The 16,910-nt window shown below is 38.8% G+C and overlaps 1 protein-coding gene across 6 annotated transcripts in view; it reads left to right on the forward strand.

The window, feature by feature from the left end:
• Positions 1–16,910, forward strand: part of NAA35 (N-alpha-acetyltransferase 35, NatC auxiliary subunit) — a 94,197-nt gene that overhangs the window by 53,272 nt on the left and 24,015 nt on the right. For all 6 annotated transcript variants that reach the window (XM_034647154.1, XM_034647155.1, XM_019794987.2 and 3 more), the window contains one exon: positions 13,120–13,298. In XM_034647154.1, the coding sequence (XP_034503045.1) occupies positions 13,120–13,298 (179 nt within the window). The remainder of the gene's footprint in view (positions 1–13,119; positions 13,299–16,910) is intronic.

Here is a 16,910-nt window from a genome sequence, read left to right on the forward strand (position 1 = left end):
GGCAGTACACAAAATTACTACCATGTTATTGTCCCTGGCCTTACCCAGTAGCCACTGCCCAGCCTCAGCTCCAGGCTGTGAGGGCTCACGTGTTAGTGCAAGCCTCAGAACCTACAGAAGGCCACTTCTCAACTTCCAGAACTTTTCCTGAGTGTAGAAGAATTGTAATTGCTTCTTTGCCATTGTCTTTTGGCTTAAATTTTATCTTTGAGTTTGAATTATTTGACCTCAGGAAAGAGGCACAGGAGTGCCAGGTTCCTGGTCTTCCTAGCTTGGAAGGAGACTAAGAATCAATGAAATGAAATGCATCTTTTCCTAGACACAGATGTGAAGACCATTTTGGAACAGTTTACGAAACTTGAATAAAGTCTAAGGATTAGGTGATAGTAATTGGTCAGTGCTGTTTTACTAATTCTGATTATTGTACTGTGAATACATAAGAGTACATATTTGTAAGAATAACACTCTCAGTGTATTTGAGGTTGATTCAGTATTGACTGTACTTGCAACCTTAAGTTTGAGATTGTTTCAAAGAAAAAAAAATAAGAAACAGTTGAGTTTTTGGAGGAGTTAAGATGGCGGAGGAGTAGGGGTCCCCTTTTTCAGCTGGTCCCCTGAGTTGAGCTGGATAGGTACCAGACCACCCTGAAAACCCACGGAATCACCCTGAGACACAGGAAGATACATCTGGATCTTTACAAATGAACATCTCCAGCGCTGAGTATTGAGGTACGAAGCGGGGAGCCATGAATCCGCGCACAGATATCAGGAGATAGACGGAAGTGGGAGGGAGACTCTGCACTCGGGCGCTGGGAGGCGGTAGCCACCTGCACTGGGGAGCGGCCGGACTCACGGACTGGCATCCGCGGGAGAGAGAGCAGACTGAGACCATTAGCCTGGGAACACGCGTGTGACCAGACTGAAAACCGGCGCTCCTGAGTGCGCGCGAACCACACTGAAACAGGGAGCTCTGGAGCGCACACAGGGAGCGGCTGGCGGAGTTAGAAACACAAAGGACAGAAACGTGCCAGCCCTGAAAGTGAGGGCTGGGACGCCGGCTGTGGGGCGCACAACCCAGGACACTACAGGGTTTTTAGCAACACCAGCAGAAACAGAGTTAAAGAGGCCAGAAGAGCTCAGTGGAGAGCGGACTGCGATCTCTTTGTTCTGAGACAGAGGCTGGGATTTGGCCACTGCTGCTCTCTCAGAAGAGCCACAGAAAACCGCCAGGAAAGCCACCAGAGAACAGAGCCTGGAAATACCAGCTCACATTGTGCCAATTCCCATCCCCCCTCTCGGGACAGGGAGACTACCCAAACAGGGTTTCCTGAGTATCAGCGCGGCAGGCCCCTCCCCCAGAAGACAGGATAAAAAATCAAGAAGCCCACATCCCTAAGGTCCCTATAAAACAAGAGCACGCTGCCTGGATCCTGGTCAATAATTTGGGCTCTGGACAACCCCGCAGCCTCTCCTCATCAGAATGACGAGAAGGAGAAATCCCCCCCAGCAAAGAAAAGAAAATGAGCCTGTGGCCTCTGCCACAGAACTGATGGATATGGATATAACCAAATTATCAGAAATGGAGTTCAGAATAACAGTGGTCAAGATGATGTGTAGACTTGAAAAAATATTAACAAAAATATTAGCGAGAATATAGAATCTCTAAGGGCGGAAATGAGAGCAAATCCGGCAGAAATTAAAAATACTATGAATCAAATGCAGTCAAAACTAGATGCCCTGACGGCCAGGGTAAATGAGGCAGAAGAACGAATTAGTGAATTGGAGGATGGGATGGTAGAAGAGAAAGCTAAGACAAACTTGGCTCACAAAAATCCAATCTCAGGGCTCCTGGTGGCGCAGTCGTTAAGTGTCTGCCTTCAACTCAGGGCGTGATCCCAGCATTCTGGGATCGAGCCCCACATCAGGGTTCTCTGCTGGAAGCCTGCTTCTTCCTCTCCCACTCTCCCTGCTTGTGTTCCCTCTCTCACTGACTGTCTCTCTCTCTCACATAAATAAATAAATAAAATCTTTAAAAAAAAAATCCAATCTCAAGAATGTAGGTTACGGGAGATTACTGACTCAATGAAACCTTCCAATGTCACAATCATTGGCATCCCCGAGGGGGTGGAGAAAGATAGAGATCTAGAAGAGATGTTTGAACAAATTGTAGCTGAAAACTTCCCTAATCTAGGAAAGGAAACAAGCATTCGTGTCCACGAGGCAGAGAGGACCCCCCCCCCAATTCAACCACGACAAACCTACACCATGTCACATCATAGTGCAATTCGCAAATATTAGATCCAAGGATACAGTATTGAAAGTGACCAGGGCAAAGAACGTTCTCATGTACAAAGGCAAAAATATTAGGATTACGTCAGACCTATCTACACAGACCTGGAATGAGAGAAGGGGTGGGGGGGGGCATTTTTAAAGCTCTTTCAGAGAAAAACATGCAGCCAAGGATCCTTTATCCAGCAAGGCTGTCATTCAGAATTGATGGAGAGATAAGGACCTTCCAGAATCGCCAGTCACCGACCAATTTTGTAACCACGAAACCAGCCCTACAGGAGATATTAAGGGGGGGGTTCTATAAAAGTAAAAGGCCCCAAGAGTGATACAGAGCAGAAATTTACAATCCATAGAAACAAAGACTTTACAGGCAACATGACGTCATTAAAATCATATTTCTCAAAAATCACTCTCAATGTAAATGGCCTAAATGCTCCCATAAAACGCCACAGGGTTGCAGATTGGATAAAAAGACATGACCTATCCATTTGCTGTCTACAAGAGACTCATTTTGAACCTAAAGATACATCCAGACTGAAACTGAAGGGATGGAAAACCATTTTTCATGCCAATGGACCTCAAAAGAAAGCTGGGGTAGCAATTCTCATATCAGACAGATTGGATTTTAAAGTAAAGACTGTAGTTAGAGATACAGAAGGACACTATATTATTCTTAAAGGCTGTATCCAACAAGTGGATATGACAATTATAAATTTGTATGCCCCCAACAGGGGAGCAGCAAAATACACAAGCCAACTCTTAACCAGAATAAAGAGACCTATAGATAAAAATACATTAATAGTAGGGGACGTCAACACTCCACTATCAGAAATAGACAGATCACCTAAGCAGAAAATCAACAAAGAAACAAGAGCTTTGAATGCCATACTAGACGAGTTGGACCTCATAGATGTATATAGAACACTACACCCCAAAACAAAAGAATACTCATTCTTTTCTAATGCACATGAAACATTTTCCAGAATAGATCATATGCTGGCTCACAAAACAGGTCTCAACCGATACCAAAAGATTGAAATTATTCCCTGCATATTCTCAGACCACAGTGCTTTGAAATTGAAACTCAACCACAAGGAAAAATTTGGAAGAAACTCAAACACTTGGAGACTAAGAACCATCCTGCTCAAGAATGATTCGATAAACCAGGAAATCAAAAATCAATTTAAACAATTTATGGAGACCAACGAGAATGAAAACACAATGGTCCAAGGCCTATGGGATACTGCAAAGGCAGTCCTAAGGGGAAAATACATAGCCATCCAAGCCTCACTCAAAGGAATAGAAAAATCTAAAATGCAGTTTTTATATTCTCACCTCAAGAAGCTGGAACAGCAACAGAGGAACAGGCCTAATCCACGCACAGGAAAGCAGTTGATCAAGATTAGAGCAGAGATCAATGAATTAGAAACCAGGAGCACAGTAGAGCAGATCAACAGGACTAGAAGCTGGTTCTTTGAAAGAATAAAATAGATAAGCCACTGGCAAGACTTATCCAAAAGAATAGAGAAAGGACCCAAATTAATAAAATTATGAATGAAAAGGGAGAGGTCACAACCAACACCAATGAAATAGGAGGAATCATTAGAAACTTTTATCAATAGCTTTATGCCAATAAATTCAACAACCTGGAAGAAAAGGATGCCTTCCTGGAAACCTATAAACTACCAACACTGAAACAGGAAGAAATTGATTTTTTAAACAGACCGATTAATTATGAAGAGATTTAAGCAGTTATCAAAAACCTCCCAAAAAAACAAGAGTCCAGGGCCTGATGGATTCCCTGGGGAATTCTACCAAACATTCAGAGAAGAAATAATACCTATTCTCCTNGAGAAAGAAAGCTACTAAACTCATTCTGTGAGGCCAGTATTACCTTGATCCCCAAACCAGGCAAAGACCCCATCAAAAAGGAGAATTATGGACCGATATCCCTGATGAATATGGACACCAAAATTCTCAACAAGATCCTGGCTAATAGGACCCAACAGTACATTAAAAGGATTATCCATCATGACCAAGTGGGATTCATCCCTGGGATGCAAGGGTGGTTCAACATTCACAAATCGATCAGTGTGATAGGTCATATCAACAAGAAAAGAGTCAAGAACATATGATCCTCTCAATAGATGCAGAAAAAGCATTTGACAAAATACAGCATCCGTTCCTGATTAAAACCCTTTGGAGTGTAGGGATAGAGGATACATTCCTCAATCTCATAAAAACCATCTATGAAAAGCCTACAGCAAATGTCATTCTCAATGGGGAAAAGCTGGAAGCCTTTCCCTTAAGATCAGGAACACGACAAGGATGCCCACTCTCGCCACTATTATTCAACATAGTACTAGAAGTCCTTGCAACAGCAATCAGAAGACAAAAAGGGATCAAAGGTATCCAAATCGGCAAAGAAGAAGTCAAACTGTCTCTCTTTGCAGATGACATGATACTCTATATGGAAAACCCAAAGGAATCCACTCCCAAACTATTAGAAGTTATAGAACAATTCAGTAAGGTGGCAGGATACAAAATCAATGCTCAGAAATCAGTTGCATTTCTATACACGAACAATGAGACTGATGAAAAAGAAATTAGGGAATCCATTCCATTTACAATAGTACCAAAAATCATACGTTGTCTCGGAATTAACCAGAGACGTAAAGGATCTATATTCTAGAAACTACAAACCACTCTTGAAAGACATTGAAGAAGACACAAAAAGATGGAAAAATATTCCATGCTCATGGATTGGAAGAATTAACATAGTTAAAATGTCCATACTACCCAGAGCAATCTACACTTTCAATGCTATCCCGATCAAAATACCGAGGACATTTTTCNTATCCCAATCAAAATTCCAATGACAGTTTTCAAAGAACTGGAACAAATAGCCCTTAAATTTGTGTGGAACCAGAAAAGGCCCCAAATCGCCAAGGAGCTGTTGAAAAGGTAAAACAAAGCTGGGGGCATCACAATGCCGGATTTCAAGCTGTACTACAAAGTTGTGATCACAAAGACAGCATGGTACTGGCATAAAAACAGACACATCGACCAATGGAACAGAATAGAGAACCCAGAAATGGACCCTCGGCTCTTTGGGCAACTAATCTTTGATAAAGCAGGAAAAAACATCCGGTGGAAAAAAGACAGTCTCTTCAATAAATGGTGCTGGGAAAATTGGACAGCTACATGCAAAAGAATGAAACTTGACCACTCTCTCACACCATACACAAAAATCTCCAAATGGATGAAAGACCTTGATGTTATTAGGCAGGAATCCATCAAAATTCTAGAGGAGAACATAGGCAGCAACCTCTATGATATCCGCCACAGCAACTTTTTTCATGACACATCTCCAAAGGCAAGAGAAACAAAAGAAAAAATGAGCTTGTGGGACTTCATCAAGATAAAAAGCTTCTGCACAGCCAAGGAAACAGTCAAAAAAACTAAGAGGCAGCCCACGGAATGGGAGAATATATTTGCAAAGGACACCACAGATAAAGGACTGGTATCCAAGATCTACAAAGAACTTCTCAAACTCAATACACGAGAAACAAATAAACAAATCATAAAATGGGCAGAAGATATGAACACTTTTCTAATGAAGACATACAAATGGCTAGCAGATACCTGAAAAAATGTTCAAAATCATTAGCCATCAGGGAAATTCAAATCAAAACCACAGTGACATACCACCTTATGCCAGTTAGAATGGCAAAAATTGACAAGGCAAAAACAACAATTGTTGGAGAGGATGTGGAGAAAGGGGATCCCTCCTACATTGTTGGTGGGAATGCAAGTTGGTACAGCCACTATGGAAAACAGTGTGGAGTTCCCTTAAACAGTTAAAAATTGAGCTACCCTATGATCCAGCCATTGCACTACTGGGTATTTACCCCAGAGATACAGACGTAGTGAAGAGTGGGCCATATGCACCCCAGTGTTCATAGCAGCATTGTCCACAATAGCTAAATCGTGGAAGGAGCTAAGATGCCCTTCAACAGATGACTGGATTAAGAATCTGTGGTCCATATATACAGTGGGATATTACACAGCCATCAAAACGAACTGTTTCTCAATATTTGCTGCAACATGGACGGGACTGGAGGAGATAATGCTAAGTGAAATAAGTCAAGCAGAGAAAGACAATTATCATATGGTTTCACTCATTTATGGAATATAAGAAGTAGGAAGATCTGTAGGAGAAGAAGGTAAAAAGAAGGGGGGTAAATAGAAGGGGGAATGAAGCATGAGAGAGCATGGACTCTGGGAAACAAACTGAGGGCTTCGGCGGGGGGGAGGAATGGGATAGGCTGTTGGGTAGTAAGGAGGGCAAGTATTGCATGGTGCACTGGGTTTTATACGCAAGTAATGAGTCATGGAACTTTACATCAAAAACTAGGAATGTACTGTGGTGACTAACATAATAAAAAAATTATTAAAAAGTTGAGAAAAGATCAGCATATATAATATTTCGATGTTTTCGCTAAAAGAAAGGAATATGTGTCAATGGACAAATAATGGTATATGCATACAATGAAATACTTCTCAGAAATAGAAAGGAATGGGGCGCCTGGGTGGCTCAGTTGTTAAGTGTCTGCCTTCGGCTCAGGGCGTGATCCCAGGGTGCTGGGATCGAGCCCGGCATCAGGCTCCCTGCTCTGCTGGGAGCCTGTTTCTTCCTCCCCCACTCCCCCTGCTTGTGTTCCCTCTCTCACTGGCTGTCTCTCTCTCTGTCAAATAAATAAATGAAATCTTAAAAAAAAAAAAAAAAAGAGAGAGAGTAATGGTGTACTGATACACTTAGCATAGTGGATAAATCTGAAACATTATGCTGAGAGAAGCCAGATATAAGAGTGCACATGATTTCCTTTGCATAAAAGTAGGAAAGACTAATCTTTATTGAGAGAAGGCAGTTCCATAATTTCTGGTCATGAGGGGCAGTGATTGGGAATGCGGACTGGGTATATTTTGGGGAGATGGAAATGTTTTATACACATTGATTTTGGTAGTAATTTCATGGTTGTATGTATTTTTCAGAATAGTGAATTGTAGATTAATATTTACATTCTATTATATGTAAATTATACCTTGATAACATTTTTTTAAAAAGGATATGTATATGAATTCCCACACATTGAAAAAACATAGTTCTCCTTAGTTCTTATGAGATTAACTGAGAGTCACATGTGGGCGGGAGACTTGTTTTCGTTGTATTGCCTTTTGTTTCATTTGAAACTTTTTTTTTATCATTTGCATTTATATCTGTTCAGAAATACACACCAAAAAATTCAAAATATGTAGACATGCACATAATATTGTAGTGATTAGTGATTATGATAGAATATTTACTGAGGCTGGGCCTTTTGAATTGAACACTTTTGGTTTAATGCCTTTTTGTAAGTTTTTTTATTGTGAAATATACATAACATAAAATCTGTTAATCATTTTTAAGTGTACAATTCAGTGGCATCAAGTACATTCACATTATCATGTAACTCAGTATTATTCATCTCCAAAACTTTTCATCTTCCCAAACTGAAACTTGATACTAATTAAACAGTAGCTCCCCATTTCCCCTTAATCCCCAGTAACCACTGTTGTACTTTTTGTCTATGAATTGAGCTATTCCTGGTATATCATATAAGAGGGATCATACGATATTTGTCCTTTTTCTCTTATTTCACGTAGCATAATGTTAAACATTTTATAAAAGGAAATAATGTAGGCAAGAAGTGTGGAATCACTTAACAAATCCTTAGCAGCTTCTGCATTGTTTTCCAGAATTCCTTCCAAATTCAGAGCATCCAAAACTTGTTATTTCAATAAATATAACTGTAAATTGCCTATGTAATCTTGGGGAGAGGTGTCTGAAAATTATATGTCATCTCTATCTCTTGACATAGATTTTTGGATCTTTAATTTAGGCATCTAATCAATTTTAATAACTTTGCTAAGTTAAATCAAAGTGCGTTGTTACTATAAATCTTATATCCAAGAACCTTGTATTATTTGTAGCACTTTTCTGCTGGTAATAATGACCAGTTGTCTAACAAGAATTTTAGTAACTAAAACAGTCTAAACCAGTGTGCTGTATAAAATGTTTTGAAAATAGTAATTATCATTTATTTTATTTTTATTTTTATGTATTTCTTAAAAGATTTTATTTATTAGAGAGAGAGCACAAGCAGGGTGAAGGGCAGAGGGAGAAGCGGAACTCCTTGCTGAGCAGGGAGCTTGATGCAGGACTTGATCCTGGGAGTCCGGGATCATGCCCTGAGCTGAAGGCAGACACTTAACTGAGTCACCCAGGCGCCCCAGTTTTATTTTTAAAAGAATGCTGCTGGGAGGGGCATATCCTCCTATTTGGCATTCTTATACTAAGAAGTATATTTGAAATATCCTAACTGGAAAACCAAGATAATTTTTCATACATCTACAGACTTAGAACATGAGAAGAAAGTCTAGAAATTATCTTGTTTGAGCTGTCTGTCCAACTCAGGAAAACTAGATTAAGCACAGCCCACACTACGTAGAAAGTAATATGAATTCTCAACTTTCAGACTCATTTCGCAAGGGCTCTTCAGGTTATTTTAATGGAAAACAGTCTGAGGTATATTGTGTGGTAGAGAAGATACATGAAGTACAGTGGGGAAAAAACTGTTAGAGCAGTTTATTCCAGGAGGGGTTTGGGTGTGGTAAAACTTCTTGTAAGGTTTCATGCTTTATGTTGCCATGAAACCAGATGCAAACTACTGCCTTGCTTTTAGCCCCTCTCCTGCTCAGTTACTCTGTATTCTGAGCAACTTCTTCCATCTCTCTTATCTCAGCTCTTTCACTCGTCTCTGCTCAGGCAAGTTATTATGTCTTGTACAGAACAGTTGCAGAATTCTTATGTATGAGATTCAGCAACAGCTGAGACTTAAAAATAGTTACTAGGAATAACTTTAGCTATTAACAGGGATTAGGTCCAGATAAATGTTGGGGGGGGTGCTATGTAAATATATCTGGGGAATAGAGAGAAGCACACAGATACCTTCTAACTTTATGGATAGGGACTGTGTGCCCATTCTATTTATATGCATATATTTTTACTTCATGAGTTTGGAGAAATTATGATTTGGAAAATTGGAGCTCCTTAATGAAACAAAGAAAAGGAACCCTATTTTCTGTCCTCTAGGCCTTTGATATGCTTGGAATACTTTTTCCTGACCAATATTTTACTAACTTTTTATCATTTGAGTCTTTCCTTAGATTTCACTTCTTGTCAGTCTTCCATCTAATTTTTCCATGTGTTCAGATGTTCTTGTTACATCCTGAGCTTATCCACACTGAATTAAAGTTGCTTTTTGTATTTGTCTTGACTAGTGTTTCTCAACTGGGGCCTTCCAGGGACATTTGACTATGTCTGGACCCATTTTTGGTTTTTACAATGAAGGGGATGCTACTGGCATCTAGTGGGTAAGGTCAGGGATGCTGCTATAGTAAGCCCCTGTAGTCTGCAGGACAGCTGAATTTGTTTCAGAAGGTAATACTCTTTTATGTTGCACCTTTTAAAAAGATTTATTTATTTCAGAGAGAGTGTTTGAGAGCAGGGGGAGGGGCGGAGGTAGAGGGAGAGAGAGAATCTCAAGTAGACTCCATGCTGAGATCATGACCTGAGCGTAAATGGAGTTGGAGGCTTATCCTTTTATGTTGCATTTTTAAATTTGTATAAAAATGTAATGTAGATGGGGTGCCTGGGCAGGCGGCTGGGATGGTTAAGTGTCTACCTTCCACTCAGTTGGCGATCTTCAGGTCCTGGGACTGAGCCCTGCGTCAGGCTCCCAGCTCAGCAGGGAGTCTGCTTCTCCCTCTCCCTCTGCCTCTCGCCCTGGTTGTGCTATCTCTGTCTCTCTCAAATGAATAAATAAAATCTTTTTTAAAACGTAATGTAGAATATATGGTATTTTATATTCATTTCCCACTAATACTTCTTTTCATGGTCATACAGATTTCCATGAGTGGCTGTATCTTCTGCTTGTGGTTTAAAGCCTTAAAATATGTGTGTTAAGAACAAAAGAATATTTATGGGTAATACTTTTAGATGAAAATGAGAATGCTTTTAAGGAAAATGAGAATAATGTACTATTTAAGTATTTAGATTCTGTGCATTTATCATTAAAGCCCAAAATGTATTCATGTTGGTATGGTAAAGCATCCTCACTAGTACATTTACCTTAAATGAAATGTTATAAATCCGAAAATCAAACTGTTTTATTATAATGGTAACAGTCTTTCATTTTATTTTGAATATGCACATCTTGTCATTCACAAACATGTATCCAGTGCCGGTAATGAGCCAGACATTTAGGTGTTTGGGACACAAGCCAGTTCCTGCTCTTTCAAAAGAACTGAGGGAGAAATGATGTAATCCCACATGGACAGTGTAGCAGTGTGTATACACAGTACTTGGGGGAGGGCCAAGCATGAGAGGGAGTCCAAGTTATAGCAGGTCTCTCAGGCTAAGAATAAGGGGTCGACTTTATAGGCAGAAAGATACTGTATAAGTAAAGAGGCATAAAAGAACATGATACTTGTCAGTGTGCTTGCTTACAGCTTATGGTGCTTAGAGAATAGAACATGCTAAAAGATGACTTTCGGAAAAAAGTAAAAACTGTGATTCTCATACAGATATAAAAATGAACATGTGTTAAGGATTTTGTTAAACTCATTCAATGAAATAACTAGGGATGAAAAGTCTTAAAACATTTAAATTTAGGGGTGCCTGGGTGGCTCAGTTAAGTGTCTGCTTTTGGCTCAGGTCATGATCCCCCCTGGGATCAAGCCCTGAGTCAGGCGCTCTGGTCATTGGGGAGCCTGCTTCTTGTTCTACCCCTCCCCCTTGCTCTTGCATTCTCTCTCTCAAATAAATAAAATCTTTTAACAAAATTCAGATTTATATGGAGCATTGGAATGTTGAAAAAAATCATAAATGGAGGCAGGAAGGGAGTTGGGAGGAAGTCAGGTGAATCTCTGCCAGGACAGAATTTGCAAATTCTATCAGTTACTTACAATTTATAGATTTGTAAAATAGCTGCCTTGAATCAATCTGACAATGTATAGTTTTCTATTGGAGTACAGATTTTTTTTTCTACAGGAGTGGCATGAATTTTAAAGGACCTTCCAGTGCCCTGCCAGAGACTTTGTACTGTATTTAATAGGGAGCCAGCAAAATTTTTTGATTGGAGAGTGAAATCAGGTTGTCATTTAGATAAAACAATTGAGGTGGCAGTGTACAGGATTAATTAATGAAGGAGTATTCAGTGTAGGGGAATAAGTTAGACTTTTGCAGTGGCAGTAAGAGTGAAGGGGGAGGAGGGGGACAGTCAGTGGATGATAGGATGTGAAATATTGTAAGACTTACGTACTGATTAAAGCAGACAAGGTTTCTGGCCTAAGCAATTGTAAGGGCAGTGGGTCTTTTGAGAAAGGGAACAGATAAGGAGAAGCAGTGTTTGGGGCAAGATAATGGCAGTTTTTTGGATACGTGCCTTTTGGGATGATGTGGGGTACCAAGGTAGAAATGTCCATTATGCAGTTAGAAATCAGATTTGAAGCTCAGAAGAAAGATTGTGGGCTAATGATTTTAGCCTGGAAAACATTAAATTGGAATTTTTATAAGAATGAATGACTTCAACCAGGGAAGATTTAAGTATGGAGAAGAGGAAGAAGGCCAGCAACCTTGGGGGACATCTTTATTTGCTTAATCTTCAGGAATAATCACATTTGTCACAGGAGCATTATTATAATTTGGTTAAATATCAGTCTTTTAATTCTTAATAATGGTGCCTGCTTATCTTAATTTCTTTGGGGGGGAGGGGCAGAGGGAGAGGATCTTAAGCAGGCTCCAAGCCCACAGAGTGGAGCCGGAGGCGGGGTTCATTCTCACAGCCCTAACTTGACCTGAGCTGAAATCCAGAGTCAATGCTTAACAGACTAAGCCACCCAGGGTCCCAGCCTCCCATACTTAGCTTAATTTTATCTTTCATTAACATCCAAAGCTATTTTATTTGTTCTTGGTTTATAGCCTGTTTGTATTACAGCAAGAGAACCTGATTCCCAAATTCTTAATCACTTCTCATTTCATATACTTCCTCATTTTAGATTTCAAGTTGAGAGAAACTTAATTTGGAGGGTTGTAGTAGTGTGAAAAGTGAGGTCACAGTGGGCAGAGAATGGGAAAGAGGAAATCACCCTTAGGTCTCCTGTAAAAGGTTATTTATGCTTTAAAGCACTCTGAATTTCTATAATTAATATCAGTACCAAATGTATTCCAGACTTATGGGGGTGGGGCAGGGACTGTTCTCTGTTTTGCATTAATATGTAACTAAGTTTGAGTTGATTCTACTGTTCAGTAATTGAAGGGAAGACCGCCTAAATTTGTGTTCCCATTTTACCTTTTTTTCCACAATCTCATGGTTAATACAGCATTGCTTGCTTTTTTTTTTTTTTTTAAGAGAATATATTAACCCTATTTTATCCCATTTTTGGCTTATGGTTAATTGTGAGGTAGCAACCCCTTCCTTTCTGTAACTGCTACCAATTCCATGTAGGTAGGAAGTCCAATTTTTAGGTTCTTAAATCTGCTTATCTCATTTTTAAAAATGCATGTATATATATAGATGTTTGTTAATTATAAAATTCATTTAGAGAATACTCTGACAGGAATTTGGAGATGCTTTTGAAATTGGCCTTTCTCTTTTTATACTTACTAGTATTTGAGGTTGAAGATTCAGCAAAACATTGAAAATCTTACTTTTTTTTCCTTTTTAGATCATCCGATTATGATGGGTTTTGAGCCCCTTGTTAACCAGAGGCTACTTCCACCTACCTTCCCTCGATATGCAAAAATAATTAAAAGGGAAGAAATGGTCAACTATTTTGCAAGATTAATAGATAGAATAAAAACTGTTTGTGAGGTGGTCAATTTAACAAATTTACATTGTATTCTGGTAAGTACAAATCTCCGTTCTGGAATATGATTTTGATTGAACAACAGAATAGTTTATCACTTTTTAGAGGCTGACTGTCCCAAGGGTAAATAAAATTGCTTACTTATTTTCCTTGATAGCTGGAGAATTAAGTATGTGTGTGTATTTGTTTCTATTTAATCTTCACAAGAATTATATACTGTTCATCTTAGAGATTGAAAACTAAAGTTTAGATAATTCATCCAAGTTTTAAGAATGAGGATTTAAACCCTGGATTCCGTCTTCAAGACTTCTTATATGTAAATGTGTATGTGCATGTACACATATATGGGAGTATGCACATATACATACATACATGTATGCTTTTATACAAAAAATAAGATCATGGTGTTTGTAGCCTGCTTTCATCACTAATCTCTGTATCCTGGACATCTTTCTTTTCATGTCAACAAGTATACATTTTTCTGCATTATTTAAATAGATAAATGGTATTCCGTTGTCAGCTTATATCACAGTTTTTTCCAGTCCATTCATATTGAATTATAGTTAGGTCATTTTCAGTACTAAAATGAGCATGTCTTTAGGAACCTTCATATCATCTGCTTTCTTCTTCCTTAAGATAAATTCCTGAACCATGAAGTTGCTGGATGAAAAAGTATATACATTTTTACATATTTTGGATTAATCTTCTATATGGGTTAAAATGTAGAAAAGCAATGTTTATATAAGGTTAGAAAGGTAGAAACTATGCAATATACTGTCATTATTTAGACATAAGTTCACTAATTTATTTTACACAACTCTGCATAGAGGTACATAATTCCCAGCCCATGTCATTTTCTCTGTGAAGTCTTCCTTGTTGGTTCCAGGTTGCTTCTGTACCTTTATTCCTTGAGATGATGAAATATCTTGCTTACATTCCTAGAATTTGAGCAGCAGCCTCTGGAATACAGTTGATGGTCAACAAGGATTTGTGCTTTTGTTTATTCTCTTTCTTGTCATAACTTTATTTTCCCTTCTAATTCTTTGTCATTAATGCCTAGCTTAAGTTTTCATTCCTTAGTGAAACTTTCACCGATTGTGTCTTTGGTCTTTGTTACATCCTTTCTGTTTGCTTTCTTTTTAGTAGTTTTGTCCTTATTCTGATTTAAGAATCATAGAATCTTAATGGTAGAAAAGATCATAGACATAACCCAGTTCATTTTGCAGTTCATTGTATAGCTAACCAAAATAAGGTTTAGAGGGCTTGTAACCACATTAGATGATTGGTTAGTGGCATATCTGGAATTAGAATAGAGACTTTTTTCTTCTGCTACATCTGCTTTTCTGATTCTTAATTGTTACATGAATATTTGTGTTTAGATTAAATGTAGGATTTTAGAAGACGACCAGTGTGAATTGAAATAAGAAAAAATAATGCCATAGTTGGATTTTGATATTCTGGCAGAGGGTTATGGATTGTCTTGTCGGGGACCATAGTAGTGGGGAGCTGGGGGAGCCAGGCCTGGACTGCCAGCACTGGTCATGAAGAGGGCGTAGAAAGAGAAGAGTCTGGATCCTTGGAACACTTGGGACGGGAATTGGTGGTGGTAGTAGGGGAGTGTGGCTAAGGCCAAGAATCAAGATGATTAAAGTTAGAGAAAAGGGGACCAAATACCTGGTGGATCTGCATGAAACACCTGTTATTGTTAGGATACAGTGCCAGATTATAAGGTGTGCTTACCTATAAGATAAATCTTTTCTAGAAAATTGGGAATGGACATGAGCACACACACTGAAAAAGAAGTAAACATGAAAAATGCATACCCTTACAAGTAATTGAAGAAATGCATTTTATAACAATTTGATTGGAAAGTATAGTAATATTTAATGTTGGTAGAGGGAAGTAGTTGCTCTCCTATACTTCTGTGGCTATTGCTCTCAAAAGTCTTAAAAATGTGTATATCTTTACTTAGCAACTCCCCTTCTAGAGATTTAGCATAAGAAAGTCATCTAAGATACATGCAAAAATGAACTAAAGAAGTATTTGGCTCATTATCATTCATAATCTTGAAGAACTAGAAGCAGTTTAAATACCCACTAGTGACACTATCTGTCCTATAGTATGTGTAGAATATATGCCATACTGACATTAAAAAGCGTGTTACAGGAAAATACTGACATAGGGAAATGGTTGTGAATGTCAAATTATGTTTCAAAATAGATTATCCATTTTATACATTGTCACACACAGAAGTGATCATCGGAGGTAGGTAAGTTCAGTTTTAAAAAGATTGGAATAACAAATTCCAAAATGTCAGTTACAGCTCTTTATAGTTTATGCTCTACATGTTTCTGCATTTTCACATTCGAGTTTTATACAAGATCAGTATGGGTGAGGTAGTTAAGTAACTGAATTAACAGTTTGCAGCCATTTGTGCTGCATTGAAGAGAAAAAACAGTAAGGGAACAAAGTAAACACAGGGAGATGAATTAAGAAACCATCATCACAGTCCAAGGGAGAGAGGATGGTAACTTCAGTTAGAAGGATGGCAGGGAGATGATGTGGGTTGTCAGAGTTAGAGCTATGCATGAACTAAAATCGATACCATGTTGGTGTTGAATTAAACATGGGGCATGAGTGAGCTCTCAGGAAGGTCTCTGGGTTTCTGACCTGCAGATCTTGATACACTCTGGTGCTATCACCAAAATGGGGAAATTCCCAAAGACCTGTAGTCAGCTGAGGGTCTTAGTGAAGCTGAATTTGAGGTGCCTTTGAGATATTTATGTAGAGATATTGAATAGATAGTGACTATATGGATAGAGTTTAGAAGTCAATGCTAGATATATAATTTTGGAACTATTACAGGTAGTAATTGAAGGATGAGTATGGTGAAGATTGTGAGGGAAAAAGTATATGGCTTAAGAAAAGAAAACAGTCTGGGACTAAACCTTGAATGCACAGAGCTGACCGAGAAGCGACCACAAAGGAAGAAATCATGGAAGTCATTTAAAGATTTTATTTTACCAGAAGGAAGTCCCGTCAATACCGCTGAGAGGTCAGATGAAAGAAGTGAATAAGGTGTAAAACAAATGTCAGTTGGATTTGGTGTCAGAGGACAGTGGTGACTAGAGTGAAAAGCCAGGCTAGTGTGTGTGGATGAGGAGGGGCCGTTGAGTAAGTAGAGATGGTTCAGTCAACTCTTTCAGAAAGTTTAGCTGAGAAGGCAGCAGTTGAGAGAGAAGTGTGGAGCATGTGAGAGTTTCTTTTTAAAGATGGGGGGAAATTGACTACGTAAATATAAATGAGGAGGATCTGGAAGAGAGGGAGAAGTTAAATATCTAGGGCAGACAAGGATGGATTATTGACAATGTGTAATGTTCCTGAAAAGACCGGAAGGAATGGAGTCCGTAATACAAATGGAGGGCTTCCATTGTTAAAAGTGGGCAAGGAAAGGATCTGGGTACAAATGTGGGTTCAGTTTGATAAAGTTTAGAGGCTGCAGTGGAGGGATTTCCTGTTGATAGATGACTTAATTTACTTTGTAATGTTAAATGGGTGGATCTCTGTAGTAGAGAATATTTACTTAGAGAAGTGTGAGCAAGGTATAACGGTTAATTGTGAAAAAGGTGAATTGACTAGAGAAACTTGGT

Source organism: Ailuropoda melanoleuca, chromosome 17 (genome assembly GCF_002007445.2).
Source record: "Ailuropoda melanoleuca isolate Jingjing chromosome 17, ASM200744v2, whole genome shotgun sequence".
In the NCBI taxonomy this organism is placed as follows: Eukaryota; Metazoa; Chordata; class Mammalia; order Carnivora; family Ursidae; genus Ailuropoda; species Ailuropoda melanoleuca.